Genomic DNA, 22,913 nt, shown 5'->3' with positions numbered 1-22,913 from the left:
AAAAATTCTACCAGAGAACTCCTACAGCTGATAAATATCTTCAGTCATGTGGTAGAATACAAGATTAATTTAAAAAAGAGAGAGAGAGGGAAAGAAAAAACCACACACACACACACACACACACACACACACACACACACACACACACACACTAGACCTCCTACATACAAATGATAAACTTGCTAAGAAAAAAAAATCAGAGTAACAACACCCTTTACAACAGCCATAAAGAGTATAAAATATCTTGAGGTAACTCTAACCAAACAAGTGAAAGACTTGAATAAAAAGAACTTGAAGTCTTTGAAGAAAGAAATTGAAGAAAATATCAGAAAATGGAAAGATCTCCCATGGTCTTGGTTAGAAATGATTAAGATAGTAAAAATGGAAATCTTACCAAAATCAATCTACAGATTCAATGCAATCCCCATCAAAATCCCAACACAATTCTTCACAGACCTTGAAAGACAAGACTCAAATCACATGGAAAAAAAACAAAAACAAAAACACCACAGGATAGACAAAACAATCCTGTACAATAAAGGAACTTCTGGAGGCATCACCATTCCTGACTTCAAGTTCTATTATAGATCTATAGTAATAAAAACAGCTTAGTATTGGCAAATGAAAAGACACGTAGATCAATGGAATTGAAACAAAGTTCCTGACATAAATACAATACCTATGGACACCTGACTTTTGACAAAGAAGCCAAAACTGTACAATGGAGAAAAGAAAGCATCTTCAACAAATGGTACAAGCATAACTGGAGGTCAACAAGTAGAAGAATTTGGAGGGGGGCATCCCACCCACCCACCACATTTACCCAGAGTACTCTTAAGTAGAAGCAGCAGGAAACATTCCTTAGAAGTATAGAGGGGAGATAAAAAGATAGAAAATACAGAATAGCCTCAAGAGGGGATGAATCCTAATCCATTAGGCCAGAGCTTTATTCCAAGGGAAATTTATACCATGCCAAGTGGAAGGGCAAAGGACCTTCCCCTTGCTAGACTCAGCTAAGTGTAGACCCTTATAAAAATCTGATACTCAGACCTGTAGTCTAATCAACAGCTTATGCAGTCCTACTGGGTACAGCTACTAGAAAACCTAGATGGGCTCCAACAGATCCCCCTTCTTTATATTTTAAAAGAAAAAACTCCCCAATTAAGAGCTCACAGCTTTCCATAACTTTCACAATTCCCAGTGAAGGAGTAGAGGATGATAATGTCCCTTTTGGAATTGGTCTAAGATTACTACAACAGTCTTAGCTGCATCAAGCCCTTTCGTAAAACAAACAAACAAACAAACAACAACAACAAAAAAAAACACTTGATACAACCACATCAAACTTAAAGACTTCCTTAGCTTCATCATTAACATTAACAGGTTAACATATCCCTTAGCTTCACCATTAACATTAACAGGTTAATATAATTCTAACATAAATATTGCTATACATAGTTACAATTCTCTCAAACTTACATCTTAACACCTAGAAGAGATTTTTAAAAAATTTCTTAACATTTAGAAGAGATGTTACATTATCTTCCAATAAAACAGTGAGCAATTTTCATTGGACTTCATTGAGAAAATGGAAATAAAGGTAAACTGTTAGTTATCGCCCCCAAAAAGGAAGAAAAGAGAATAAGAACAAAAACCTTGTCTAAGTTGGAGTGGAGTTCCAAACCTGCATCATTCAGCAGGTTCCTCTGCTAGACTATTTGCCTTGAAAGCTTAATGTATTTCTAAGTGACTTCGCTAACCTTATAGATAGCTCTTTGTCCCCCAGCTACCATTAAAATAAACACTCTAAGCAGCTATTAGGCAATGTAAGGCACTTTCTCAAGGGAGCCTCTATCTCACATCCTCCACTGGTCAAAAGCTGAGCAGATCCAAGATCCAATTCTTTTTAGCTTTTCATTGGAGCTGACATTCAACAAACTCACAGATGATTTTCCTTCTTCCTAAATTTTTAAAAAGCTGTTTTTTGAGTATACCATGAGTGTTTTTTAATGATACCAACGTTTCTCTGGAATCTTAAATAGAACTCAATCTCATAAGCTTTTTTCGTTTTAATTATCCTTGTGAGGCAAGCTGTTTGTTTGCTCTCAGCTTTTGGGGAAGTAAATCTAAGCTTTCTAGCAATGCTTAGAAAAGAAGCTTCATTTCAAGCTGAAAAAAACAGCTTTCCCTGGCAGTGATCGCCATCTTTGGCAGAAAAACTACCTTTCCCAGAAAGCATTTCTCTATACCAGCCTGCTGTTAGGAGCTACCTCTCAGACTCCATTTCCCATAATTCCTTTTGGGTCCGTGAGTACACTTCCGGTTCCCTTTTGCTCGGCTTGATTTCTTATTGAAAATCAAGAGTAAGCAAGATTTCTTGAGTGAAAAGATTTCTGTTCTCCCTGAGTTTGCCTTAATACGTGTTTCTCTTTCACGCAATACTGGCCTCATATCAGAATTTCACCTACCCCGTTAGCGCGCCTTGAGGCAGGTATCCCTGATACCAAAATCCACTCCTTTAGTTTGAACAGCTTCAGTACTTTTTCTAAAGCTGTGAAACCCTGGCCTGAGACACTGATGTCAGGCTGAATGACAAGTTTCTCTAACATCTCTGTTTTCTTATTATTTCATCTCTGATGGTGCTTCTGTCTGTCATAGGCTGAGATACTGATGGTTGGTCTGAGTTACAAGTACTTCTGGCACCTCTGTTTCCTGCTGGGGTTATTTCATCTTCTCTGAAGATGCTCCTGTCTGTCACAGGCTGAGTTTCAGGCAAGGAAGTCGCAGACAGATACACCCTCCTTGATGTTTCTGATGAGCTGTCTGCATTGCCTTCACAGTTCCTAGGCTAGCATATGTTCTCCATACAGATGGGGAATCTGAGGTAGGGCTGTGGCTCAAACAAACTGTGCCCAGTGAGTTCATCCTCCTACAAGTCTGTGTTTTGAAGACTGTCAATTATTTGAAACAGGCCATCCATGAGTCTTAGGATTCTCAGAAAAGCCACATTCTGTAAGACACAACTTGGGTATGGAGTTTTTCTGCAGAACCATGTTTCCTGCCTGGGGATCCTGACTCACTAGTCAAGCTAGCTTATGACTACTCTGTGTGCCAGGCTGAGGCTTCAGGGAAGAGCTAGGCTCTGTTCCAGAGAGGAAAGGGCGGAGCCACAGGCTGCTCTGCTCCTCCACCACTAGCCTCCTTTGTAAATAGCTCTTAGCAGAGTCTGGACAGCACAGTCCTGGTTTCACCTTTGAACAGAAGCTGCAGAACTCCATGAGGGAGCTGAGACAGGCAAGGTACACAGGCCCTGGATCCTGCGGAATCATGCTCCAGAAACATCCTCACAGCTTTGCTCTGGTAACCTGACTTCTCTTCTTTCTCTAGATTTTGTTTTATTTTATATTCTGGTTTGTTTTTCATTTTTAGTTTTAAGATAATAATAGAATTACATAATTGCCCACCACCCCTGTTTCTCATGACCTCAGAAACACCCTTCCTGATTCATTAAAAAAATCTGGCCTCTTTTTTCATTGTTGCTACAGTTATGGTTACAAAGAAAAGGGGGGTGGTGCAGATTCTGCCCTTTCTGATTGGCCAGTTCTGGCCTGGCAAGATCCAGCAGGTTGTGGGGGCTCTGGTGCAGGCCAGGGAGGAAGCCACCAGCAGTCCCATACTCAGAGCTGAATGATGAAGTAGCAGGTCAGAAGAGAAGAGCTGGGCCCTTGCCAAAGGCCCAGTTAGGCAAGAGGAGTTACCATGGGGATCTGGCACCCAGTTGTGCACCCATACTCACCCAGGGTACACTGCCTCACCCCAGCTTGGAGCTGGCACCCTGTTGCTTCCTAGTCGTCATTTATACTACCACAGGGTGCCCTCCTAATAATCAGTATGAATAATATTACTTCTGTGTAGGTTTTCAAAGCTGACCATTTGGTATTGGACAATTCCCTGTTCCCTAGGTTTTTGTGACCTCATTAATGCTGTCCTACTGCTTGAGAATGGCCTCAGCTGCTCCATCACGTGATCCCAGTTTGGATGCTGAATGGGAGGAATGGAAGATGAACTTTAAAAAATCCTACAGCCCGGTTGGTAACATGCTCACTGTCCAGAGGGATTTCAGAAAGAATGGCCCTTGCTGTTGGGAGTCTGTAGGCATAAACATGGCCACAGAGGCTAGCCATCACTGAGGACTTGCTTAAGACATTTACTATGAACTCAAGGAGGCCAGCTTTGCTAATCTTCTGGGTATGGAGAATGGCTGGCTGTGGTGTCCTGAGATCCCTCTCCATGGCTCTTCTTTACCTGTTACTACACTCCATTTGGTCAGCTTGTGTGTGGAGTTAATAAGAAGAAAATACTATCTGTTGTATTCATTTCCAGGATGAGGAAGGGCACAGAAGAGCAGTGTGGGAAAAGAATAAGAAATTTATTGAGAAACACAATGCAGACTATGAGCAGGGAAAGACAAGCTTCACTATGGGCCTGAACGGATTTAGCGACATGGTGAGTGAGATATGGATTATGAATTCTGTGCTTGTTCACGTAAGGTCTTTACATTTAGTCTCTTGGTTTTCAATGTTTTGTTTGCTTTTCCATGAAGACACTGGAGGAATTCAAGACAAATTGCCTTGCAATGTCAAAGTCTACAAAAGATTTGCCTAAACCTAAGACTTTAGAAGAGAACAGCAATGTGGCACCTGTGATGGATTAGGTATGACAGAGTCTCATCCCTACCCTCAATTGTCCACAGGAAGCCGAGGAGAAACTGAAGTTCTCACTGAGGTCAGCTGTAGAACAACTGGAGTTTCACTGTTTGACTAAGTGTTCTGCTCTATGAAGTGTGGAGAGAGTTTGTATTAGGTTGTGGCTGACAACCTTTTGTTCTTGATTAGAGTACTGTAGTTGGGCATTAAGTATGGTGACCATGAAGGTAAATGACTTCAGGGAAGGTACTGTGAGAAAGCCACTGTGTTGCAATCTTTCTAATCAATGGGATATGTGCTTTTCTTCCAGCTGGAATAACAATTGTTGCAAGATTGGCAACACTGAGATAGCCTAGGAGTAAAGAAATCACTCTGTCATTGTCTTCTGCCAAGATGTGAGCTGCATGATGCTGAGGAGAATGGACTTGGGGAAATAGGAACAGGAGGAGTCCTCTCCATCACATTGTCCAGCAAGTGCTGTGTAGAATGAAATGCTGCATCATTTAATATCAACACTGTGATGTGAACTACCATGAATATTCTCACTAATTGAATATTAACAATGTTTACCACAATATCTTAAAATTAAAGCTTGACTTTAAATGTAGTATTATGCTTCCTTTCTGGTTTTGTTTCAGTAAGAATATATGTTGATAAAACCTTCTGCTTGAAGGTATACCTTGCTGTGGATATCACTCTGTGTAAATAAAGTTCTGATTGGCCAGTGGCCAGGCAGGAAGTATAGGCGGGACAAGAGAGAAGAGAATTCTGGGAAGTAGAAGGTTGGGAGGGAGACACCACCAGCTGCCGCCATGAGAAGCAACATGTAAAGACACTGGTAAGCCACAAGCCATGTGGCAAAGTATAGATAAACAAAAATGGGTTAATTTAAGATAGAAAAAGTAGATAACAAGAAGCCTGCCACAGCCATACTGTTTGTAAGCAATGTAAGTTTCTGTGTGTTTACTTGGTTGGGTCTGAGCGTCTATGGGCCAGGTGGGTGAGAGAGATTTGTCCTGACTATGGGCTGGGCAGGAGAACTCTAACTACAATACCTGGCTGCGGTAAGGTGTTCTAGGAGAAGGAGTGCTAGTTTCTCTCATTATGCAGTCAGTTTCCCATCCTTGGTTGAGCTCTGTTTCCTGGACTTCAGGTGCCCACTTTCAGGAATTATCTGAAAGTCAACAAGAAATTTTCTGGGATTCCAACTTTTTAATTCTAATGAGTTAATCAAATATAATTAGTGACTAGAAATCTAGTCAGGAAGAGATGGCACCCTCTGTCCCAGTGTCCTGATCCTGTTCCATGAATCTCATATTATATGATCATATCAGTGATCTGTACTAGCTGTGCTGTGACCACCTAGAAGCCATCTAAAGGATGAGGTCTGAGTGACAGGAGTGTAGTTTATGCTCAGGTGACCCTTTCATAAACCAACAGAGCCCAGTCATGCAAAAAGGTACATGGATGTCTCTTACTGCAATTACATTCAGTCCAATCTCAAAAGTCATCAGTTTCAGAATGGTTCAAATCTCCAGAAGACCTAAGGAATGTCATTACCTGTGACTACCTTTGAAGTTAATATAATAACAGCATATTACAGACTTCCAACAGACAAATACACACAGCTTAAATTTCCAATTCAAAATGAATGATAGGGACATAACAAGGAATAACAAGTCCAAAACAAAAGAACCATATACTAAATTACGTGGCTGACACAGTCAGCCAACCAACTCAGCTATGTTTCCTATAGGATATGTAGACTAAGCTCTTAGACTGGTTCTTGCCATATATTTAGATTTCTTTGGTGGATATCCCATGGCTTGGATCTCAACACCTTTAGTGAACTCCATTGCTAGTTATTTCCAGAGGGATCTGTCATCACCTGCTTGCAGATGCTCTGACCTGAGAACAAGTGCCTCACTTCAGTGTCTCTTAGAATCTATGACTCACCAAATTTAGGAATTTTCATGCCTATAGAACCAGTTGTTCACAAATTGCACCACATGGTTACAGACACCTTTGGGTAAAGCTTGGCACTTTGGGATGTTAAACACATCCATTTCTTTGCACTGATTCTGGGGATTCACTTCCCCTGGGAGTCATTTTCCAGAATACTCTAAAGATTCCACAACCAATCCACCGTGACTCTCCCTTTGTTACAGTCATACTTTTAAGTCTGTATGAGAGTCTCTTTTATTGCCAGTATCTTAAGGTCAACAATGACTTTTAAAAACACATATGGATAGTTATAAGTAAGAGAATTTATAAGATAAGAAATAGCCAGATGTTTTTAGGACTATTAGAAGGTAGTCTAAGAGTGTCCAGTCATATCTCTCCTGCTACCTTTCCTATGTTAACCTCTGGTATCCCCATCTCATCCTGTTCCTGTTCCATATCCTGCTGCCTCATCACCAGCTAGGGGAAACATGTGAGGCTGTAGGATGTAGTTCACATTCAAACCCCAGGAGTAACAGCTGCACAACTGTTACAGTTCTTCTCTGTGATTGAACATTATCAAGCAGGATTGACCTCTTGAACATAGAACAGATGTTGTTTATGTATTATATTTGTATAATATATAACTGAATTATATGCATAGTTGTTCATGATGACTTCCCAAAATTGTATACAGGTCAGTCCACCCTGCTTTCCTCATGGTGCTGCTGTGGATATCACTCTGTGTAAATAAAGTTCTGATTGGCCAGTGGCCAGGCAGGAAGTATAGGCGGGACAAGAGAGAAGAGAATTCTGGGAAGTAGAAGGTTGGGGGGGAGACACCACCAGCTGCTGCCATGAGAAGCAACATGTAAAGACACTGGTAAGCCACAAGCCATGTGGCAAAGTATAGATAAACAAAAATGGGTTAATTTAAGATAGAAAAAGTAGATAACAAGAAGCCTGCCACAGCCATACAGTTTGTAAGCAATGTAAGTTTTTGTGTGCTTTCTTGGTTGGGTCTGAGCGACTGTGGGACTGGCGGGTAAGAGAGATTTGTCCTGACTATGGGCCAGGCAGGAAAACTCTAACTACATGGTGCCAGTTGCATGCCAGAAAACCATAAGACAAATACATCTCCCAAAATAGAAATCAGCCCTTACACCTTTGCAGACAATATCTTGCTCCATAGGCTGGACTCCAGCTACTGGCCAGCTCTGTGTCCTACAGCAGGGTATTTAATAACCTATTCTTACTTTGGTTAAATCTATTCATCATCAACAAATTCCTTTATTGGTCTCCTAAATTTATGATGCCTTCCTTCTATTTCAGTGCCCCCCTTCTCATTTAATGACCTACCTCTGCCACTCTGCCACACACACTGAAATCCAGGTCCAACACATCATAATACCCATGCTATTTGTCTTTAATAACCCTGGTTTCATTTGCTAACATAATAATCTCCATTTCCATGGGTTTCCTTACAAATGTCATGATATCATTTTTCTTTATATCTGAATGAAAGTATATTGAATAAACACATTGTGTTTCCTTTATTCATTCATCATTTGGTGGATGTCTAGGCTGGTCACAGGTCTTAGCTGTTGAGAGTGGTACAGCAGTGAGTTCAGGTGTATGAATGACTCATGTATGTTGACTTAGCATCTCATGGATACTCAGCAGTGGTATAGCTGTGTTTCAGTTATAATTTTGATTCTTGAGAAGCCTGCACACTGAATTCCCAGTGTCTGCAATGGTCCACATCCCCATCCACAGTGGACTCTGACTCTTTGGACTTGCACTTGTCATGAGCTTTGAATCCCTAACACTCTGACTCTGGTGGAGAGACTCTGAGAGCAGTTTGAACTTGCATTTCCCTTCTTGCTAAGGACATTGAACTTTAACTATTTTTTAAACTAAGTACAAACCTTCTTAGATAACTCATCAGTTCACTGGTTATTTTTAAAGCTTTATTTTTCTTTAATTTTGAGATTATAACATAATTATACAATATCCCTCTTTCCTTTCCTTCCCGTAAGTACTCACATCTAGCCCCTCCTTCCTCTATTTGTAACTCAGGGATTATTTTTTACATTGTATGTTGTTACATCTACGTGTGTGTGACTGTGTGTGTGTGTGTGTGTGTGTGTGTGTGTGTGTGTGTGTATGACTGTGTGTGTTTGTGAAGTTCTAGTCAAACTGGCATTCCATTTGCTTGGTAGAGTTATACCAAGGCATTTTATATTATTTGTGGTTATGATGAAGGCTATTATTTCCCTGATATCTTTCAGCCCAGTTATTGTTTGAATATAGGAGGGCAACTGATTCTTTTTTGAATTGCTCTTGTATCCAGACTTTTCCCTAAGATGTTGGGAGTTCCTTGGTACAATTCTTTATGTTACTTATCTAGACTATCATATCAACTGTGAATAATAATACTTTGACTTTTTCCTTTCCTATTTATATCCCCTTGATTTCCCTTAGTTCTCATACTGCTCTATCTAGAACTTCAAGTACTATATTTAATAGATATGGAGAGATATCATAACCTTGGCTTGTTCCTGATTTTGGTGTAATTGATTTGAGTTTCTCTCCATTTAATTTGAAGTTGGCTATAAGTTTGCTCAATATCACCTTTATTATGTTTAGGCATGTCCCTTGTATCTTGATCTCTCTAAGACTTCCATGATGAAGGGGTGTTTGGTTTGGTCAAATGCTTTTTCTGCATCTAATGAAAAGATCATGTGGTGTTTTTTTTCTTTCAGTTTGTTTACATGGTAGATTACACTGACAAATTTACATATTTTGAACCATCCTAGCATCTATGAAGTAAAGTCTATTGATCATGTTGGATGATCTCTTTCATGTGTCTTGTATTCAGTTTGTGAATATTTTATTATTGTAATCTAAGTTCATAAGGAAATTACTCTATAATCTTTTTCTTTTTGAGTCTTTGTGTGTTTTTGGTATCAGGTTGACTGTGACCTCAGAAAATAAATTTGGCAATGTCTTTCTGTTTCTATTTTGTTGGATAATTCGGGGAATATTAGTATTGGGTCTGTTTTGAAAGTCTGGTAGAATATTGCACTAAAACTGTCTGAGCCTGGGCTCTTTTTTTTTTTTTTAATTGGGAGACTTTTAATGAGTAACTCTCTTTCCTTGAAGATATAGGTCTATTTAAATTGTTTATCTGATCTTGATTTAACTTGTTAAGTAGTAACTGTCAAGAATTTTATCCAATTCTTTGAAGCTTTACAATTTTGTGAAGTGTATTTTTTGAAATATGACCTAATTTTTCTTTAGATTACCTTGGTATCTGTTGCTTTGCCTCCTTTCATTTCTGATTATGTTAATTTTGATACTCTCTGCTTTCTAGTTATATTGGATAAGGATTTGTCTGTCTTTTTTATTTTCTCAAAGATCCCATTCTTTGTTTCATTGGTGTTTTATATTGTACTCTTTGTTTCTATTCTATTGATTTCAGCCCTCAGTTTGATTATTTTCTGCTGCCTACTCCTCTTGGGTGCATTTTCTTCTTTTTGTTCTAGAGCTTTGGGTGTGCTGTTAAGTAACTATAATGAAAGCTCTGTGATTTCTTTATGAAGGAACTTGATGCTATGAACTTTTCTCAGAACCACTTTCATTGTGTCCCATAAGTTTGCATATCTGGTGTATTCATTTCCTTGAATTCTTAGGTGTCTTTATTTTCCATCCTTATTTCTGCCTTGACCCAGAAGTCATTCAGTATAAAATTGTTCAGTTTCCAAGAGTGTAGCAAGAATCTTCAAGCGTTCTTATTAATGAAGTCAAACCCGAGGCTAGTTATTGGGGTGAATGCTGGAAGATCAGAGAAGCAGAACAAGCCACAGCTATCTCACCTTGCTAGTTCCTCAGGTGATCCTGTTCCTCAGGCTGGAAGCTTCTGAGTCCTCCTCCACATGAATCTCAGCTGAACTGTGTTGCTCCAAAGCTTAAACTAACTACATGCTTTTTCCTCTTTAGTTCCTGGTCCTCACACCTTATATACCTTTTTCTTTCTGCCCCCACTCCCTGGGATTAAAGGTGTGGGTCACCATGCTTAGCTGTTTCTAAAGTGGCCTTGAACTCAGATATCCACCTGGCTCTGCCTCCCAAGTGCTGGGATTAAAGGTGTGTACCACCACCGCCCAACTTCTGCTATGGCTTACTCTTCCCATTTTCTAGCCACCATTTCTGCCTCTGTTCTAGTGGCTGTCTGTTCTCTGACCCCAGATATGTTTATTTTGGGGAACACACAATATTTCAGGGAACACAATACCCACCACACAAGAGTTTTTAGGCTTTCTGTTGTTCTGTTGTTATTGAAATCCAGCTTTAATCCACTGTGGTCTGATGGGAAGCAAGGGCTTATTTCAATTTACTTATATCCATAATGACTAGCTTTGTGACCCAGTATGTGCTCATTTTGGAGAAAGAAGTGTGAGGTGGTGAGAAGAAGGTATATTCTTTTGTGTTTTGGTGAAATGTTCTGTAGATATCTGTTTGGTCAATTTGGTTCACAAAGTCTCTTAACTCCATTATTTCTCTTGTTTGGTTTATGTTTGGTTGATGTGTCCATTGGTGAAACTGGGGTATTGAAGTCTTCCATAATCAATGTGTGATGGCTGATGTGTGATTTCAGCTTTAGTAATGTTTCTTTTACAAATGTGGATGTTCTTGCATTTGGGGCATAGATGTTGAGAATTGAGATGGCATCTTGGTGGATTTTTCCTTTGATAAGTATGAAAGGCCCTTCTCCATCTCTTTTGATTAATTTTGGTTTGATGTATATTTTTATTATATATTAGAATAGCAATACAAATTTCCTTCTTGGGTCCATTTGCTTGGAAAATCTTTTTCCAACCCTTTACTCTTCGGTAATATCTATATTTGATGTTGAGGTGTGTTTCTTATATGCATCAGAAGGAAGAATCTTGTTTTCGAAAGCATTCTGTTAGTCTGTGTTTTTTTTTTTTTTAAATTGGGGAATGAAGTCCATTAATATTGAGAGATATCAATGACCAATGATTGTTAGTTTCTGTTATTTTGAGGTAGGTAATGGTGGTTGTGTGTGTGTGTGTGTGTGTGTGTGTCCTTACTTTGGGTTTCCTGCAGTTAGGGATTAATTATTGCCTATATGTTGTGTTTTCATGGTGCAGTTAACTTTCTTCAATTAGTTTTTCCTTTTAAAGGTATCTTCTATAGGGCTGTATTTGTGGATATTATTTAAATTAGATTATCATGGGATATCTTGTTTCCTCCATCTATTTTGATTGAAAGTTTCACTGGGTATAGTACTATGGGTTGGCATCTTTGGTCTCTAGAGTCTGTAGCACATCTGAATAGGCCTCTGGCCTTTAGACTCCACTGAGGAGTCAGATGTAATTCTAAGAGCTTTGCCTTTATTTGTTACATGGCCTTTACCTCTTGTAGCTTTTAATACTCATTCTTTGTTCTGTGTATTTAGGGTTTTGATTATTACATGTCAAGGGAACTCTCTTTTCTGGTCCAATCTATTTAGTGTTCTGTAAATTTCTTGTACCTTTATAGATATGTCTTTCTCTAGATTAGGAAATTTTTCTTTTATGATTTTGTTAAAAATACTTTCTGGGCTTTTGTGCTGGGAATCATCTCCTTTTTCTATTCATGTTTTTCTTAGATTTGACCTTTTCATGGTGTCACAGATTTCCTGAATATTTTGTCTCAGGAATTTTCTAGATTTAACATTTTTTAACCAATATATCTATTTTTTCTATCCTGTCATATCTTCAGTGCCTGGGATTCACTTTTCTGTCTCTCATATTCTGTTGGTGACACTTTTGTCTGTAGTTCCTGTTTTGCTTGTGTTGACTTCCCATTCCAGAAATCCTTCCTTTTTGGCTTCTATTTCCATTTTCAGGTCTTGAACAGTGTTATCTTTTTTCCTTCAACTGTCTGTCTGGTTTTCTTGACATTCTTTAATGTATTTATTGATTTCTTCAATTTTTTATTCTCTTTTTCTCAATTTCTTTAATGGATTTATTCATTTTCTCTTTATAGAGATCTATCATCTTTATAGTTGTTTTTAAGGTCATTTTCTTGTGCTTCAGCTGTGTTGGAATATTCAGGGTTTACTGTAGTAGAAAGGCTGGGCTCTGATAGTCACTTCTTGTATGCTATTTTGTTTGTGTTCTGAAATATAAATCTTGTCTGGAGATCAGAGGGTGGAACTAGCCACTAGATAACCATAGAGGCTTAGGCAGTGGTGGAACACACCCTTAATCCCAGCATTTGAGGAAGAAGCAGGAGGATCAGGAGTTCAAGGCCCCCTTGGGCTACAGGAGAGTTGAACCAGTCTAAAAGAGGAACGGAGCCTGGCAGTGGTGGTACATGTCTTCAATCCCAGCACTGGGATTGTGGGAAATGGATTTAGTACTATAAGGTGGGTGGTGACAGGATCTTGGGCCCTTTTAGTCTGGGGATTTCTAGAGTCAATAAGTCGGTACTGGCTGCTGGTCACTTTTCTGATCTTTCAGCTTTCACCCTAATATCTGACTCTGGGTTTTTATTTAATAAAACTAACTAGGATTGTGCTTCATCTCACATCCAACTTTTGGGGCATGAATTCATGTGATAAATCTGCTTGCCTGCAACTTTGCAGCCACAGGCACAGGCCGAAGCTGCAGGCAGGTGGCTCCTGCTGAAGTTACCTCCTCAATGACTAATGACTAGGTTTTTCTTTTTTTCACCAAGCTTCTGATCAAGTTTGTGATTTTTCTGTTGCAGTCTCTCTGGAACAACTCCACAGGTGCTTGAGCTCCAAACACAGCAGGAGTTAGGCCCTTTTACATGTTCCTCTATGCCTATAGCTGGCTCTGTGGCTTTTCCTCTCCTGGTGGGCTGTTGGTTTTCCCTGGATCCACCTCTAAGGCTGCTACTCACTAGGTAACTACCTTGACACTCAATTGGGCTTCTACTGTTGTACACATCTTCACACTTCAATATCATGTTCACCATCATCCTCAGCAGATTTGGTGAGCCAATTGGAAATTCTTAAAGGGGGGAATTAGTTAAAAGAAAGAGTTTTTCCCATGTTAAAAAATGGAAAACACTAATACAATGGAGTGAGTTAGGTTTCTGTATGATTATACAATGGATGGTTTAAAAATGGAACAATTAAATGAAGGGATAATCAACTTAACTGGGATTATATAATTTTAACAATGGTTTTGATAATTCTCATTATCAGTTTGATAAGTCTTGGTTTATTGCTAAAAAAGTTAGTTCATATGAGTGCCAAGATACAGGCCTTAGAAAAACTTATTAAAACAGATTATAGATATTCAGATCCAGACAGAAGAATTTAAAGGAGAACCAACCTCATCATAACATTATAAAATTGGAGAGTAACAGCCCAAGCTTTTCAAACAACCAACCTTAATTTATCCAGTCATTTTACAGAAACAACTGCCCAATGACAGATATCTCCAAGGCTGTGCAAGAGCTGACTGGATTCCTGTGGAAATGTTGTTTGAAGTTTACAGAAGCAATTATCTCATATGGTCTGCATTCACCTTTTGTGAAGCAGATGTCAAATTCATGGTCAACTAATAACAGAATTGCCCCACAAGATTGGAAAGACTTGGGTACAGCAGTTTTGGAGCCTGGTCCTCAGTTGCAGTAGAGGATCTGGTGGACAGGTGAGGCTAGGACCATTGAACAACAAAATAGGGCTAGAGGTATTAAAATCTCCCAAGACCAACTTCTTGGAATAGTAGATTATGCTGATGTACAAAGACATCTCTATATGATGACCACACTCTGGCTCTATGTCACAAAGCAGCTTTGAATGCTTGGAAAATAATTAAAGAAGTTAGAAAGAGAACTGAGTTATTTACTGAAGATAAAAGGGACCCAAAAGAAACATTCTCTTACTTTTTTTTTTTTTTTTACAAAAATTGAACAGCTGTAAATGGAATGATACCAAATTCAGAAGCTAGATAAATAATAATTAAATCTTTGGATTTTGAAATTGCTAATTCACAAACCAAAAAGGTAACTGGGCCTTTAAAGGAAAGATCAGCAACCACAGAGGAATGGATCCAGTCAATATTGAATCTCATAACCATGATGATGATTGGATAGGAGAGGTGATTTCCTGAGGCTTGAAGAAAAATCAAAATCTGAGGTGTTATAATTTTGTTGAATAAGGTCAACTGAAAAGAAATTATAGACAGGCCATTCCTAGAAACAATATTTTTTCTAGGAATAATCCAAACAGAAAGCCCGTCCCTACTAGAGTATATAGAAGATGTAGCAAAGGCAGACATTGGATCTGGACCAATGAATGAAGATCAAAAAGGGACAAACATGGTAACTCTTTGCCATTGTGAAATGCCTTGGGGGGCCTTTTTCAGGCCTCCACATCAAATCTGGTTTAGTCATTCCCTGTGACTGTGGGGGAAACTCCTTCCCAGAGCAATTAAGGACCTAATGCCTATTGTAAAAGACCATACTGCTCTGGATGATAGAATAGCTTTAGAAAATAAAACAAAAGTTTCAGGATAAACCATAAATCAAAATTGATAAAGATTAGATTTGAACAAGAGAGACCTCTTGATTAGAAGAAGTGATAGTTCATCAACCAGTGTGGCCATTCAATCTAAACTAACCTATAAGACTAACAAATGCTTCTCATTTGATCAGATATAACTTGCCAGAAGGGAAATGCCCCAAAGTTAGGGTTTGGGCAAGGTTTTGTTTTTGTATTCCCATGGGAAAAAAAAAAACAAAACATCTAGAAGAATTTAAAGACATATGGACAAATGAGCATCCAAAGAAGAAGGAAAAACTACCCTGAAAAAAAATTACCTAGAAAAAGAATAATCTGACCTACTGTGATCTCTGAAGTCTCCAAAAAGATAATGGGGCCTCAAAATCATGATTCCACCTGCATTGTGGTAATGTCACTAAGCTGACAAACACCATCTAAAGATCTACTTTGGACTACAAACTGTTCAAGACAATTTCAAGGTGGCTGACTGAAATGATCCAGCCTCATAGACTACTCTAGCCAGGACTTGAGGCAAGCCCTGTGCTTTCCTATTACACAGAGACTAGACAAAAATGATATAGATAGTTCTCCCAGGTCTTGACAATTATCCCAAGTTTTTTCAGGGTCCCCTAAAGATACTATCATCCCCAGAAAGCAGGAAGTAATTTTAAGAACACAATGCCCATATTCCCAAGAGGTAGTGTGGGTGGGTTTTGGTTGTTCAGTAGGTTATGGATATTTTTCAATGTTTAGGGTGGTTGGTTACAAGTTGTTATTGGTAATTGGTCAGGAAAAATCTGAACAAAGAAGATTAGATTCAGGGATCATATTCTAAAAAGAAAAAAAAGAGGATATACACATAGGATAAAAAGGTAGATTATTGGATCTACATTTTTTTGGTGTTTCGAGACAGGGTTTCTCTATGTAGCTTTGCACCTTTCCTGGAACTCACTCTGTAGCCCAGGCTGGCCTCAAACTCACAGAGATCCGCCTGCCTCTGCCTCCTGAGTGCTGGGATTAAAGGCATACACTACCACCACCCGGCTGGTAAACCAAAAAAGCAACTACTAGTTTTAAATATTTTACAGTGGTTTGAATTTTTGTATATTGATACAAATTTGAAGTTATTTTGTTATAGAAATGATAGGGTTAAAATATAGATTATTGAATATACTTTTAAACCAAGAAAGCAACTACAAGTTTTAAATATCTTATATTAGTATGGATTTATGTATATTGATATAAATTTAAGGTTATTTTGGTTAGAACATACTGTATATGTTTCTACTCTTGTTAAAGGTATTGTATCTATACAGCTCATCTAACAATATAATGTAAATTTTGAGTCCTTTAAAATTATTATTACAAACTATTTAGGATAATAAATGCAGGTTAGTAGGTAATCACCTATTACAATCAAACTTATAGTCATGTTAGGTATGTTTTAAAGATCAAACAGAGATATATTTTAGATAGGCCAGTGGTCTTCAAACACTTTAGAGATCTATAACAAATGGCATTTAAGATGTTTTAATAACATAAGGTTCTATTTTGTTTTTTTGTTTTTTTTTTTTTAACAATGAGACATATCTGCTCCTGGTAGCACCAATCTACTTCAGAGAAGATGATGAGCATTGAAAAAACTCCATGTGGAGTTTACTTTCTTTGTGTTAAAAGTTGACCACTGGGCCAAAAATCTGCCATTACCTCAACTGCTGACAGGATGCTGTCCAAATTGGATAAGCAGGTCACATATGTAAGTGACTGCTGAACCTTGCCAAGGCAAAGCAGGACAGTCCTTCATAAGTCCTTGTAGTGGGTAGCCATCCCAGCATTGGCCTGGAAGTTCCAACCCCCGTTGAGGCTTTGGTAATGGTCACGCCCACAAGACGGGGCGGAGGAGAAAGCAGAAGACCCAGGATCGGGAGGAGGGCTCTCGCTTGGTTCTGGGATGCTGGACGCAGGGGTAGACTGAGCAGAGTTCTCCAGAGAACACCCCCAGACTGCGCCATACCTTTGCCAGACCCTACAACCTATCCCTTCACTTGTAAGTTACCCCACAAAATAAACCTCCCCTTTAACTAAATGGAGTGGCCTTAATAATTCCACCAATAAATCCTACTTCACAAAAAAGTCTGTCAGATAATTTAGACCTGTAGGCTAAAGATGGATGCCCCAACATTACAGAGGAACCTTGGGTGACTGTCCAGGCAGCCTGATGTTTCTGCCATTTCTTATTTTTGGAAGTTGTTTGCTCTACACTTCTTGTTTACTCAGGTAATATTATATCCTTCTCAGGTTTCCAATGGAGTTGAAGATATTATACTTATAGTTTTCCTTTTTAAAAATTTCAGAAAAGACACTCACAAAAGAGGTGTAGAGTACAAAAGGCTGAGAGACATAAAAAGATAGTTTTGGGTTGGTAATGGAAGTTAGGATAGAAGGTGAATTAGGTACAACACATTGGATTCAGCAAGATAGGATAGATAATGGAGTATTTTCTAGAACTTCTCAAATGCTAATGGACTAAACATTGTTAATGTAATTATTACCTGTATATATTTGTATATAATTATTGTTCTTATTATATATAGTTTTTCTAAGTTAGTTAAAGCTTCACTTTTTATTTAGACAAAAATAGAGAAATGTATATTTTGTTTGTATTCTGACAAATAAATCTTGCCTGGCCAGACTGTAGTGGTACACACCTTTAATTCCAGCACTTAGGAGGAGGAAGCAGGAAGATCAGGAGTTCAAAACCACACTGGGTTACATGAGATTGAACCAGTCTAAAAGAGAAACAGAGCCAGGTGGTGGTGGTGATGCATGCCTTTAATCCGAATACTAAAGAGGGGAGACAGGAATATAAGGCATGTGGAGACAGGATCTCGCTACTCCCCCCAATTTGGTCTGAGTATTCACAGAGGTTAGAAGTCTCTAGTGTCTGCTGCTCTGATCTTTGAGCTTTCACCCTAATATCTAATACTAGGTTTTTATTTAATAAGACTAATTGGGATTGCATTTCAGCACTTGTTTTTGATAGTGTTCCTACACTGACATTTATGCATCTGCATTTGACATGATTATAGGTTTAGTTGCTGATTTGGGGGCTTGTCTTTCTTATATGGGTATTTTCTCCTTTAGTTTCTGTTTCCTCTCTCATCTTCTGGCTGGAATGACCTGTGATTGAGTAGAGGTTCCATGCCCAAGTTGGGAGCTGGACTTCTGATGGATTGCTTAAACTGTTGCAGCAAGGGGTTGCTGCCCATGTTTGGGGCTAGAGTTTTGGCAATGTTTGTGGCCTCTAACATGGTCAGGGATTCTCTTGAGCTCAGGATGCTTCCTGGATTCCTGTAGGGTAAGAGGCTTCTGCCCAGCTTTCAGGAAACTGACCTGGCCTGGGGTACAGGACCCCAACCTGGCACATCTCTTTAATGCCAGGATTCAGGAGGCAGAGGCAAGTGGAACTCTGTAAGTTCAAGGCCAGAACTAGTCTACAGAGTTAGAACTATAAAAAGAAACCCTGTCTCAAATAGCAAACACACAATAACAACAGAAAAAGAAGGAGGAGAAGGAGAAGGAGGAGGAGGAGGAGGAGGAGGAGGAGGAGGAGGAGGGAGGAAGAGGAAGAGGAGGAGAAAAAAGAAGAAGAAGAAGAAGAAGAAGAAGAAGAAGAAGAAGAAGAGAAGAAGTCCCCTGTTCACTGAAGATATTTTGCTGATTTTCCATATAAAAGGACTGCCAAAGTATTTTAACAGCATTAAATATTCTTTCAACAAAAGCATTCAACAAAACTGAATGTGAAAAATGAAGGGTTCAAAGCCTTTGAAACTTAAATTTCAGGTGCATGCTATTTAATGAACTCACTGGATATAAAAAGCAAAATGGAAGGTTTTGGGAGGGGTTGAGACAGGGTTCTCTGTGTAGTTTTTGGTGCCTGTTCTGAATCTTACTCTGTAGACCAAGCTGCCCTCAAAGTCACAGAGAACCACTTGGCTCTGCCCCCTTCCCCAGTGCTGGGATTAAAGGCATGTGCCACCACTGCTTGGTACAAAATGGAGTTTTAACTTCTTATAAACAAAATAATCTTAGGGCAGTTCTTCACTGTGTTTTTAGGAAGGGGAGTGATGCAGACATCTCTAGTGCAGGCCAGCACAATGAGTTTCAATGATGATCTCAGGACCCTGTTATTGACTTGATGTTCTTGACTTGACTTGTTCTTGACATACCCATCTGTGATGTCACCTTTTACACAGTGTCCTAATTGACATATATTAGAGAGGAATTTGAAGAGCCTGTCATCCCTCTCCATTTCCATGGTCTCGGGACACCACAAAACCTAACAGTGGACTCAACTTCCTTCCCTCATGCCATCTTTTTGTGTCAGCCTCCAAAACCAGGTGTCCTCTCAACCAAGAAATCTATTTGTCTTGTTGGACTGGAAATCATTGGTCACACAAAATATTAACTGACATATAGAGAAAACAATAATAAAAACAAGGAACAGAACACTCATTCAACAAAGATAAGACTAATTATCAACAACCAGAATCATAAACACATCAATCCCAGATGCCCAGACATGAGCTCAAAGACATAATTGTTAACATACAAGGCAATATGTCTCCTACTATAGTAGACCCTAAGAAATCCAATGAATTTGTAGCAAAAGACAGGATTTTAAAATAGTTACTATGCAGAAGACCATTGAAGAGGATATGTATAAATCTCTTAGTGAAGTCTGTGAAAACACACACAAGAAAACAAACAACAACAATAATGAAAAATTGTATTGAGATGGTTTAAAAAAAAAGCAGTGTGAGTCATGAAAGTAGAAATAGAAGCTCTAAGGCAAACCCAAAACAAGATAAAACAGGAAACAAAAAATGTAGAAAGTCAAACAAAACCCTCAGAGGTAAGTCCCAAGAACAAAGTACAAGACATGGAAGAGAGAATCTCAGACACTGAAGACAAGGTAGAAGACATGAACACCTCAGTCAAAGAAAATATTAAACCTAAAAAGGTCCAGGCAAAAACACACAGGAAATGTGGAAAACTATGAAAAACCAAATCTATTAGTAATAGCAGTGGAAGGATGAGAAACCCAAATCAAAAGCACAGAGAAAGTATTCAACAAAATCTGAGAAGAAACATTCCCTAACCCAAAGAAAGAGGTGCCTATCAAGGTACAAGAAACATATAGAACACCAAAAAGACAGAACAATAAAATAAATCCTCCAAGTCACATAATCAAACCACTAAACATGCAGAGCAAAGGAAGATATTAAAAGATACAAAGGTACAGGCCAAGTAACACATGAAGGCAGGCCTGTTGGAAAAACACTGAACTTCTCAATGACAGCATCAAAAGCCAGAAAGACCTGAACAGATGAACAGACTCTAGGGCATCACAGGTGTCAGCACAGACAACTATACTCAGCTACATTTTAAATCATTACATGATGAAACCAAATTTAAGCACTATCTACTTACAAATCCAGCTCTACAAAAGGCACTGGTAGAAAAACTTAACTAGGCTTAAATACTCACCAACTGCTGGTGTGAAAAGACAGATCTGATCCTCTTTACCTCTTTGCTGCTGTTGCCAAAAGCCATGTTACAATTATGGCAAAGTTTGTCTAAGAGAGCAGCCCTCCAGTCTTTTCTCAATAACATTTATGTTTTAAACACAAGTATAGAACACTAACCAAAGATTATACCATGACTACATTCCCAAAACCCAAGTACACTGCAAACATGTGGAGATTTCTTATTTTGTTTGTAATGTGGAACTAAACTTTGTTCCTATTATCTGTATATTTCAATTTGTTGTGCAGACTCCCATCCACTATTGCTGCCTGGGGAGCAAGCCTCCAGCAGCACAGGGCTCAAAGGAAACCCACTGAGTTGATGTACTATGACTTTTTTATCTGGGGGTATAAGGGAAAAGACACACACAGTCTCTTGATGATTTCTTTCTTCTCTATTCTTTGTTCTGTGTTCTCTATCATCTTTTCTTATCTCTATTCAGAAATTTCCTTTCTGTCTCTCTCATGTTTTCCTTCTAACTCTCTTGATGTTTTCCTTCTAATTTTCTCATTCTTGATGCATTACTTCTAACTTCTTCAGTGTTTTCCTTCAAACTCTATTTTTCCCTTACAGCTTATATACTCCAGCAAAATCTTTCAAGCAATATAAAATTTACAATGTGGTTACATTCTATTTACAAGTGAATGATTACAAATACAAGTAAAAATTTAGTTTCCATATCCCTTATGTGATTCAACATTTTGGGTATTAAAGGTAAAAAACAAGTTGTCTGAAGAACCCATATACATTCATACCCAAGCAACTTATTACAGGTTAACATAATGTAAGCAAGCAAGGTATATTTCTCAGTCAGTTCTTTTACTGGCAGGCTGTGTTTTGCAGATACAAAGAAAGGGCCAATCACTTTATTACTTATCTTGAAAGATAATCTTACAAAGAATATTAAAGGTATCATAATTTTATACATGAAAAACAATCACTCAGCTCTATTTTAAATCTTTAGGGTCCATACCCACTCATCAATAGATTTTTTGTTAATAAGGAGATTGAGGGCAGAAATGAGTACAAGGAATAAATCATCATCTTTGATCACCAACCAATCCTCATAAGGAAAGTACATCAGCTAGTAATAATTGGGCTGCTTTGTGTTTTGATCCCTAACCTCAAAGCTATTATCAAAATACCTTAATCTAACCTGAGGCCATTCCAAGGCTTTGTTTCAGCTATATTGTACTATAAAAAATTGTGAACACATTTCCTTCCAAACAATAAGATTTAAAGAATTCAAGCCAATCTGGCTCCTGGGACTCAGTTGTTTTTCTTAATCATTAATCTAAGTCCCTGTCTATACAGATTTTCCATAAAAACTCATGTGTTCTAGCTCTGACACTTTCTTGTTTTTATCTTTTGTACCCTCTGCTTTATCAGAGGCAAGGGCAACATTTTATCCTATATTTACCTATATTAATTTTTCCACTAAACTAACCTCTATCATAATTCTTTACTATATTTATTAAAAACCTCCAATCATAGAAATTCCATTTAAACTACCATTATTATTATTTAAAATTGTTGCTTCACTTAAACAGGACAGTTTAGGAGAAAATCAACTTTATAATAATCCACAGGTAAAAATGCCCAGTAGAGCAACCAGCAGGTATGAGTCCTGTTGGCCAATGTCTCCACCACTTCCACCACCCATTGGAACCTCTAACCTACAAGACCTACTATGATGCCCAAACCAAACCCAGCATCCTTCCCCTGGCTCACCATCTGCTGCAAAATCAGCAGCCTCTAGAGGCCGAAGTATCACCTGCACCAATCAGAAGAAGAGCCCCTAGAGGCACAGGCACCATCTCTACCAATCAGAAGAAGAGCAGCCTCCCCATGAACAGTCCTCTCCAGTAACATCAGCAGATCCTATAGTCACAAGTGCCACCCACCAACACCAGTTGGAAGAGCAGACTCCATATGCACAGGCACAACCCATACCTGTTGGAAGGACAGATTCCATAGGCACAAGTAAAGCCCACACCAGCCAGAAGAAATAGACAATATGTTGGATCAAGCACCCAACACCAACAAGCCTCAAATGAGACAATTCTACTTGACCTGACAATCATACAATCACTAGAACCCCTGGACATTCAAGCCAAAAGGCAATA

The 22,913-nt window shown here is 38.7% G+C and overlaps 1 protein-coding gene across 1 annotated transcript; it reads left to right on the top strand.

Moving 5' to 3' along the window:
• Positions 1 to 3,184: 3,184 nt before the first annotated feature.
• Positions 3,185 to 5,313, top strand: LOC118584034 (protein CTLA-2-beta-like). The gene is made up of 5 exons (XM_036187961.1): positions 3,185 to 3,360; positions 3,963 to 4,088; positions 4,384 to 4,506; positions 4,604 to 4,714; positions 5,017 to 5,313. The coding sequence occupies exons 1-4, from the start codon at positions 3,277 to 3,279 to the stop codon at positions 4,712 to 4,714; spliced, it is 444 nt and encodes a 147-aa protein (XP_036043854.1). The 5' UTR covers positions 3,185 to 3,276; the 3' UTR covers positions 5,017 to 5,313.
• The last annotated feature ends 17,600 nt before the right edge of the window (positions 5,314 to 22,913 follow it).

The sequence above is a fragment of the Onychomys torridus genome, chromosome 5 (genome assembly GCF_903995425.1).
Source record: "Onychomys torridus chromosome 5, mOncTor1.1, whole genome shotgun sequence".
Taxonomy (NCBI): Eukaryota; Metazoa; Chordata; class Mammalia; order Rodentia; family Cricetidae; genus Onychomys; species Onychomys torridus.
The sequence above is the reverse complement of the archived record's forward strand: the minus strand, read 5'-3'. Positions and strand labels throughout refer to the sequence as shown.